The 9,627-nt window shown below is 50.6% G+C and overlaps 1 protein-coding gene across 1 annotated transcript in view; it reads right to left on the reverse strand.

Moving 5' to 3' along the window:
* CUNH11orf80 (chromosome unknown C11orf80 homolog) overlaps nt 1–9,627 on the reverse strand; it is a 70,286-nt gene that overhangs the window by 16,275 nt on the left and 44,384 nt on the right. The window contains exons 9-11 of the mRNA XM_007944949.1: nt 8,762–8,909; nt 5,004–5,150; nt 87–208 (exon numbers count right to left, since the gene is read on the reverse strand). Coding sequence (XP_007943140.1) covers nt 87–208; nt 5,004–5,150; nt 8,762–8,909 — 417 coding nt within the window. The remainder of the gene's footprint in view (nt 1–86; nt 209–5,003; nt 5,151–8,761; nt 8,910–9,627) is intronic.

The raw sequence follows: 9,627 nt of genomic DNA on the forward strand, positions 1-9,627 counted from the left end.
GCATTAGGGGGAAGGCTCTAGGGCCCTGTCTGCCATGCCATCTTCCTTTTAGAGAGTCGGGAGGGAAGCTGCGAGCCTCTTCTTACCTCTGCAGCCTGGTGATGCTGCTCCAAGGCCTGGTCCACGGCGATGTGGACGGAGTCTCGTACTGCTCGTTGGTGCTCCAGCAGGACGGCACCTAGACGAGCTGTGAGCATGGTGTGGACTCCTGAAAGAAGGGAGAGTGAGCCTGTGGCCACCCAGGACTGCAGCTGTGGACCATGAGCCGGGGCTGGGTTGGGGGAGATCCTTTCTGAAGGAGAGGTCGCTTCTCCTCATCCACAAAGTACTTTTTTGACCAAAACAAAACAAAAAAACACCCTAGCAACTTAAAAACCCTCTCAATTCCCACTTACAAATGAAAGAATGCACAAGAAAATTACAAAGAGGAATCTTACTTTTGAAGATGAGTGAGGGATCTTGTTTAATTCGTGTCAGAAACAGAAACACGTATCGCATATTTTGCTGGGTAAAATAACACATATAATATAAAATATAATAAAACGTGTTCCCACTGAGTCAGCTCTAGCCCACGGTGCCCCATGCGTGTGGGCACAGGACCGTGCTCCGTGCGGTTTGCAGCGGTGGTTCTCACAATGTGTTGGCCGGTCCGTCTTCCGAGGTACCTCTGAGCGGATGTGAACTCCAGTCAGTAGCTCGGTGTCTTGACCGTGGTCTTAGTTCTCTGTTGCTGCTGTAACAGACATACCACATGCAGACGGCTTTAACAAACAGAGATTTATTCTCTTACAGTGTAGGAGATACAAGTCCGAGTTCAAAGTGCCAGCTCTAGGTGCTGAGTGAAGGCCCCTCAACCTTGGGCTTCAGCTCTGCCTCCTGTTTTAGGCTCACTAGAGCTGGAGGCTTTTTCTAACTCATGCAACTGCTGGCTGCTGAGGCTGGTGAACCCAAGATTGGCAGGTAAAATGGCACAGTCCCAAAACCAACAGGCGCACAGTAGGCCACTGGTTCAAGTCCAGGAACAACTCCAAAATCGGCAGACAACACGGCAGGCCGCTGAATGAAAACTCAGCCAAACACAGGATGCAAGAATGCCAGAAAGCTGGAGGCGTTCCCAAGGCTTCTCCGTATAAACTGAGGGAGGGCACACTGAAGGTGGCTACTTAGCTGCTCACAGCAGAGTCCACCTTGGAAGTGATTACCAGTCTCACCCTGGGGAATAGCTACATCCAGCCTCAGCCAAGTTGACACACAACCTTTACTGCCACAGGGTGTCTGCACCTCCAGGGACTCCCACCAAGTCATAGGTCCCTTTTAGTGACCCTGGCCCAGGAGGCCCAGGAAGGTGCATTCACTCCACAGGCACCTGAAGAGGGCGCTGTCTGGTGACCCTCCTTTGTCAGTTTCCCACGCTCCCCCGGATCCTGTGCTCAGAGGTCCAGGTGAGGCGGCTGTGGCTGGCTGGCTTTTCTCAGGACAGCATTAAAATACAGCTGGAAGGGGCAGCTCTTCCCACAAGGCACCTGATGCTTCTCTGTTGTTGTCACCGAGTTGACTCTGACTCGTAGTGACCCCGTGTACAACAGAACAAAACACTGCCCAGTCCTGGGCCAGCCTCACAATCCTGGCTGTTCCTGAGCCCACCGTTGCAGTCACTGTGTCAGTCCATCTCGTTGAAGGTCTTCCCTTTTCTCTCTGACCCTCTACTTTACCAAGCAGATACCCTTCCCCAGGGACTGGTCCCTTCTGACAACATGACCAAAGCAGATGAGACAAATTCTGGCCATTCTCGCTTCCAAGGAGCATTCTGGCTGCACTTCTTCCAGGACAGACCTGTTCTTTTAGCAGTCCATGGTATTTTCAGCAGTCTTCACCAACACCACAACTCAAAAGCATCAACTCTCCTTCAGTCTTCCCTATTCACTGTCCAATTTTCAATGCATAAAATGAAATTACCATGGCTTGGATTAGGCACACCTTAGTCTTCAAAGTGACGTTTTTGTTCCTTAACACTTTAAAGAGGTGTTTTGCAGCAGATCTGCCCAGCGCAATATGTCATCTGATTTCCTGGCTGCTGCTTTCATGGGTGCTGACTGTGGATCCAAGTAAAATGAAGTCTCTGACAGCTTCCCTCTTTGCTCCATTGATCGTGATGTTGCTTATCGGATGTTTCTCTGTAGCAACGGTAACGCGCAGTCAGCTAAAAAGGTCTGCGACCGGAATCAGGAGAGTGTATGTCCCAGGGAATCTGATTCTTCCACCAACCAGTGACCACGTCATGTTACAATTCTCCACGTTAGTACAAAGAAACGGCTTTAAGCCGCCTGCTCCCCCAGGCATGCTGCGGCTACATGAGGCGGTGTGAGGTGTCCGATCCGCTATTTTAAGGGAAAACGTTGTTCTACTGGCAGCAGCAGCACAGCTGGGCTCCGCAGCCGTCCTGAGAACGGCCTCTGGAAACCAGTCAGGCTGCAACCAGGGCTGTGGTTCCTCGCTGCCGTCCTGAGAACGGCCTCTGGAAACCAGTCAGGCTGCGACCAGGGCTGTGGTTCCTCGCTGCCGTCCTGAGAACGGCCTCTGGAAACCAGTCAGGCTGCGACCAGGGCTGTGGTTCCTCGCTGCCGTCCTGTTTCTGTCATCTCTGAAAAATCCTTCAAACAGGGTCTCTCTTTCCCTGTCTCTCCAGAAATCCATCGTGAAGGGGCTATGCAAACCACTCCCCTCCAAAACAAGCGCAAGAGTACAGAGGTTCTGCTGAGTGACCACAGTCCCCTCTGAACGCAGACATTTAATGAAAAAGCCACAAGTTCATTCCTGAAACAGCTGATGGCACCAGCTGCTTTTGAGGCCACAGCAAAATAATGAGTTAATCCTAGAAAAGTTATCCCGACAAGGCGGGCAGAAGGCCAAGCGAGTGGTTTTTAAAACACATGGAAACAGACTGCAGTTCCTCACAATCTGGTCCCTAAAGAAAGCGCTCTGGGGGAAAGCTTCCGAGGACACGAGAGGGAGGCGGAAGGAGGAGGCGTGATGACAGGCTCTGCCCATCCACTTCATCCGGCGCCCTCACTGCAGCTGCTCCAGACACCAGGAGCGTGAGCTGGTTGTAAGACACCTAGTGTGCTTACCAATGCAGACACGGCTTTGTCTTCAGTACAGCACTGAACAGAACCACTGGGATGCTGCACACCAAGGGTGCCCGTTGTCCCAGGGCTACAAGAACGACAGGGATGCTGGTGTCTGAGGACTCAGACTTCAGCAGAATTCAGGACATGCTTTCCAACTGTGTTATCCTAGGGAGGCAGGATTGAGCCAATGTTCCCTTTGGCAGCCCTCAAAAAAAAAAAAAAAAAAAGAGTGTGCCAGAAGATAGCAGACCTTAAGTCTTCCAAGTCTTTACACTTGGTGAGTCTTTGGTATCATCTAGTTTAACAATTTCATGTTAAAGATTTGAAAAGGGAGCTCAGAGGATGGATGTGACCTGCTTCCAAAAATCATGCAGGAAGCTGGTGGGAGAGCTAAATTAAACCCCAGTCTCTGGAGTCTACCCTGAAACCCTTCCCACAGTCTAAGCTGCCCGTCTTTAACAGCTTCTGCCTCTGTGGGCATGGGCCCAGTAACACCATTAGGCACCCTCACCTGCCCCCCCCTACCAGAAGCCTCCTTCGTTTGGGTCTAATCAGTGACCTTAATCTATGGAACCAGGGGCTGCCTGGGACACCAGACCCTCTACTGAAGAGCTGTGGGCCAGAGCCCAGGAAAGCAGGGCCCCTCTCCAGAACAGTGTGCGCGTGTTGGGCAGAGGCAGGCGAGGCATGAAAAGCTCCAGAGCCGACAATGGCCTGTCCAACACACAGTTGGCACCTGTCCATGGAGGTCTTCTGCTGCTAGGGCTGGAAGCTGTCTCCTTTCTCCTACAGCCTGGAAGCAGGGCCACACCCAACAGTACAGTGATATGATGCCTAGAGAGCAGGGTCCCTGCACCCCAGAAAAATCATCTGCCCCCAGAGGACGGAGAACACAGAGACATCTCAGGAGCACTGACAGAAAGCAGCCGATGGCCCCTTCCCTAACCTGTCACAAGTGCCACTTCTCCCTGCTGGTTCGGGAGGGTGCTGAGAGACGTCTGCACTTACAGCCCAGGGTTTATGGATTAAAATGCATAAACCAACCCCGACTCACACTCAGGGGTTCTCAAACTGATTACAGTTAAGAATCACCTGGGATTCTTGTAAAAAAGGCAGGTTCTTGAGCTGCGCCACATTTTGACATGACGGCAACAAATCCTGGGCCCAGGAAGCTACAAATCTGCTGACCCTACAGGTGGTCCTGACACTCACGCTTCACGGGCTGAGACCAGCTCGTCACCCCTTTGTTGCCTGGGCAAGAGCAATTTCTGCCTTTCCAGAGGTCCATGTGACATTGCCTCGAGTGCACCCCACGGCTGCTCAGGCTGCGTCTCAGGCAGTCACCCCATGGCTGCTCAGACTGTGTCTGCAGTGTTGTCCCACGGCCAGGCGGGCTGCTTACATTTCCTGACTCCACTTAGAGGGTCATGGGCCATTTGACTCCACTTGGAGAGTCATGGGCTGTTGTCCTCAAGCCTGACTGCACATCAGAACCATCTGGGAAACCATCAAAACATTCTGACCCCTGAGCCTCACTCAGTCCAAGGAGGCCAGAGTCCCTGGAGCTGGGGCCTGGACACGTTTAGCAGCTCCCAGAGATGACAGAGTGCAGCGCAGGGTGAGAACACACTCTGCAGACTGAGCTAGGAAGGAAGTATGTGCTGACTTCTGGCCAATGACACTAGGAAGGCCATCATTTAATGAGGCCTCAAGACATACCCTTGTCCACAGAGTGTGTGCTCTGTCTAGCTGATGTGAGGCGGGTTCTTCACTGAAACGTGTTGTTCTACAGACAGACATAGTGCAATGGCACCCTTTCTTTACCCCCTCGCACTGAAGAACACCCAAGCTGGCAGCCCACTCCCTTATACCTACCCCAGAGTTCCATTCGCTGGACTGGAAATCCACTGTGGAAATCCACAAAGAGGAAAAGCAGCAGAGTCTGTCCCCAGGGGTCCACATTCTGAGCCTGAGCCCCCTCCTGGGACTCCACCTGATAACTCACATCTGGAAGCACCAAATCTAGAGGACAAGACGTGACCGCATTCTGAGACAGGTACCGAAGCCAACCACACCGGCTCCCAGCGCCCCAGAGGACAGAGCAGAACTGCCCCAGACGGTCTCCAAGGTTATAATATAATGTTCGTGGAAGCAGACTGCTTCATCTTTCTCCCACCAAGCGGCTGATGGGTTTGAACTACTGCTGAACTTTTGGTTAGCAGCCGAGTTCCCTTAACCATCGTACCACTAGGACTCCTCTCTAAGATAATCACAGCCCCCAAAATGCTAAATAACTAAAGAACCTATGTCTTGAACAAAGAGGATCTGAGAACGCTGTCGAGTCGGCTCTGCCCCATGGGGACCTTCCGTACAACAGAAGGAAACCCTGCCTGGGCCGCGCCATCCTCGTAATTGTTGCTATCTATGCTTGAGCCCACTGGTAACAGCCACGTGTCAGGCCACCTCGTTGAGGGCCATCCTTTCCCGCTGACTCTCTACCACGCGTGGAATACCAGTGGCCTGGCTTTCAGCATCACAGCAACACGCAAGGCAGCTCAGCGCGCCACTCTGACAGATGCTCGGTGGGATCTGAGAACAAAAGCTCTACATTCAAACCCTCCCTCCTTCAGAACCTGCCCTGCAGCCTCGTGACACAGCAAACAGCAGTGACCCTCAAGTAGACAACACAGCAACCGGGCTTGTAAAAGGCAGACCAAACAACACTGCGTTTGCATTAACTGAGCAAGAATTATGTTACGTTCATTACTTCCTCACACAACCTTCTAAGGTAGGTATGGCTTAGGTACCAGGTAGCTGCTAGTAACAGGAAGAGGTCAAGGTCAACCTGAACAACGCTATGATAACAGCTAACCTGTACTGACGCTCACCATGTGCAGCTGCCCTATGAAATTCTCTGCTGTCATGTAGACTGTCAGCAACACTGTGGGGGGGCCTAGTCTTTTTTTCTTTTATGACTGGAAATAACTTTTTTTTAAAATTGTGATTTGGGTGAAAGTTTACAGAGCAAATTCACTTTCCATACAGCAGCTCATGTACACTTTGTCTCATGACACTGACCACAATTTTCCCACAATGCAACAGCTCCCCTCACTTCCTCCCCATAGTTACCTCTTCCCTGTGTCCTGCCCTCCCATGCACTCCTGCCCCCTGAGCTGTCTCCCTGCGCACATACAGTCCTTCTATTCTCCCATGATTGATCTCTCCAAGGAGTGTATCTACCTTAGGGAAATGTCCAGCTCCTATGCCTGTCTTTTGTTTGGCTGGAAGCCACAGGAGTGGGTTTAGTTTGGGACCTGAAGTGCAGCTAGGGGCCACAGTCTCAGTGGTTCCATCAGGCTCTATCAGACCAGCACATCTAGTCCTTTTTTTTTTTTTCCCATTATTTGTTAATGATTTTGAGTTTTGTTCCACATTGTTCTCCCTCTCTATCCAGGATCTCTTACAGAGATCCCCCGCCAAGTGGTTGACAGTAGTAGCAGGGCACTATCTAGTTTTTCTGGTCTCATAGTCGTATAGGCTGAGGATCATATGGTATGCCAGTCACTTGGCCTAATTGTTTCCATGTGTCTTTGGTTTTCTTCATTCATCTTTGCTCTGGATGAGGGGAGACCCATCGTTGCATCTAGATGGCTGCTTGCAAGCTTTTAAGATCCCAGTTGCTACTCGCCAAAGTAGGATGTGGAACAATGTCTTGGGTAGTATGTTCTACCAGTTGAGCTTGATGTTCCCTGTGACCATGGTTGCGAGCCCATACGTCCAACTACTTGCTCCCTCTGCATAGCTGGCTGTGGCCAAGAAGTGACTACAACCTTGCCTGGGGGACCTGTTCTTATGCCTATCTTACAGACAAGAAAAGAGGCATCAAAACCAAAACCAAAACCCACTGCCATAAATTCCGACTCACAGCACCCCTGAAGGACAGAGTGGAACTGCTCACAGGGTCTCCAAGGCTGTCAATCTTCACAGAAGCAAAACCCAAACCACACCCACTGCCCTGGATTCAATTCCAACTCACAGCTCCCCTAGAGGACAGAATGGACCTGCCCCAGAGGGTTTCCAAGGCTGTAAACCTTTATGGAAGCAGACTGCCTCATCTTTCTCCTATGGAGCAGATGGGTTTGAACCGCTGACCTTTCAGTTAGCAGCTAAATGCTTTAACCACTGCACCACCAGAGCTCCTGAAAGAGGCACAGATAGGTGAAGTACTGAGAAAATGAGTGGCAGGTCTGAGTTTCAGGCTGATTCTTAACTGCATGCTCTTAACCCTAATACTCTAAGATATCTGTGTCCCCAAGTAATCTGGTACCTTACAGCAGCTTTCTAGCACAGTGACACTTCAGCAGGACATCAGGACAGTCATAAACCTCACACATGCGGAGCAGCCAGGGTTGGGGGCTGTTGGGGGGGTGTCCTCATGTGACTCATTTCCGAAGCTAACTGAGCAAGTTCAGGCATTACAAAACAGCAAACCATGAAGGAAAGCAGCTAAGCTTGAAAAGGAAAACGAAAAAGAGAGATAGGAAGTCCTCGAGAGTCACCTAGGTCACCCTCTATGACAAGTCTCGAAAGCATGGCATCCTGTCTGTTGGGACCAAATGATCTTCCTTCAGAGGTCGGTCCGGGGCAGTCTCCTCTCATATCCATCGTCCTGCCCCAAATAACTGCCACTGACCCGAAAAGAGACCTGCCCTGAGGGCTTCCTCCTCTATAAAGAGTCCCTGTCCTGCCCATCACCTTCCTCAGGATTCAAATGACCACAGCACCTTCGAAGTGTTGACGCCTCTAGCTAGCCAGACTCCAGCTCAAAGCTGTAAGCCTCCTGGGCAGCAGCCCACACATACAAAGCCTCTTTCCTGGTTCTGACGGTCCAGTTATTAACCATGCAGCTTTTCGTGTGATTTACCCATAACTAACATCTTTGGCCCAACATGAACATAACATACAACTTCCCGGGTTCAACACAGTGAAACTTGTGAGAGCCGGAACGCAACGCGACAGCCTTGCTTTTTCCGAGGCTCACAAGGTTTCCGCCTTTGACAGGGTACAATCTTACCACTTTTCTATTGCTAGTTTCAGTTGGAAATATTTGCGTTTTCCCTCTCTGGCAGGTTGCTGCCTCACACCTGTTCCAGCTCTCGCAGGCTTTAATTACTATGTTTTCTGTCCCATCTGACATCTATGCAGTGACGTCATTCCTTCTAAGCACTTCTATGGATTTTCCCATTTTACTAGGAAACATGACATCATTTCTCTTCTACAACAGTCCAAAGGTGCCATTACTCTCTGACTCACCTTTCTGAAAGCCCAGCGTTGGGCTGAGAGCACAACAGAAAGCCCTGGAATGAGTCCCTAGCACATGAAGGCCCACTGACTTGCCCAGGTGTACAGGTGGCAGCACCAGGGTGAGGGGAGAAGCAGCATCCATGCGCTGTGCCAACATGGCTTGGCTCTCATGGGGCCCTTCCCTGTCTGCTTGACCCTACGTGGACTCTCCCACCCTCCCACTCCCGACCTGGGGCCTATGTTCATACGTAGCTCCTGTCTGCATTTCCTCAAGTTTCCCTGATGTTCTCCAAGTGTCTTCACTCCTGTGCAGAGAGAGTGAGCTATACCTCTGTCCGAGCTGTAATCCACACTGGGGCCCACACACAAGTGGTATTTCTTCCAGTCAATGACACAAGTGAGCTCTGTGAAGATGGCAGCTGGCTGCTCCTGACCGGGCGGTATCAGAGGCAGACCCGACGGTCCATAGAGAAACATGTAGAGTTGCTAAGGAAAATCACCACATCTTAGTGCCTAGTGACTACATGTGCACTTGCATAAAGCACACGTAACACTGGCCTGGTTTGCAGCCCTGGATATAAACACAGGTGCCAGGCAATTCTGTGGGAAGCATCTCTGCACCAATGCCAGGGCCGAGGCACCAGAGGTGGACCCATCAGAATCCCCAGAACCTGATTAGGAGTTTGCTGAGTTACAGGAGCCATACTGGGACCTGGGCTTGTTCACCCACTGTCTTTCCCCGAGTAGACACTCGGATGCATCAAGGCCCAAACCTTGTGCTAAACTCTGGGGACAGGAACATGAGAACCCAGATTGATAACCCACCCTCTTTTATCTAACTCACACTTAGCACTACCTGACACACATTTATTCGTTCATTTTTTACCATTGAAATATAAACTTGGAGAGGATAAAAAAGTTGTCTGTCTTACTTCTTCTGGACAGTGGGACAATCATGAAAAAACTACAGTTTACTTTATACTCTTCTGTATTGTCTAGATATTAAGAGCATTTTATTTTTAATGTAAAATGTCCACTCACAGTCTTGATCAATGCCCTGCTCCTCCCGCCTCCCTAAAAGAAGTCCTCCCTGAAAGATGTTCTCCCTAAAAGATGTCCTCCCTAAAAGATGCTCTCCCTAAGAGATTGGGACTCTCATACACTGCTGGTGGGACTGTAAAATGGTACAACCATT

The sequence above is a fragment of the Orycteropus afer genome, unplaced genomic scaffold, assembly GCF_000298275.1.
Source record: "Orycteropus afer afer isolate SDZICR_OR568_19922 unplaced genomic scaffold, OryAfe1.0 scaffold00130, whole genome shotgun sequence".
Classification (NCBI taxonomy): Eukaryota; Metazoa; Chordata; class Mammalia; order Tubulidentata; family Orycteropodidae; genus Orycteropus; species Orycteropus afer.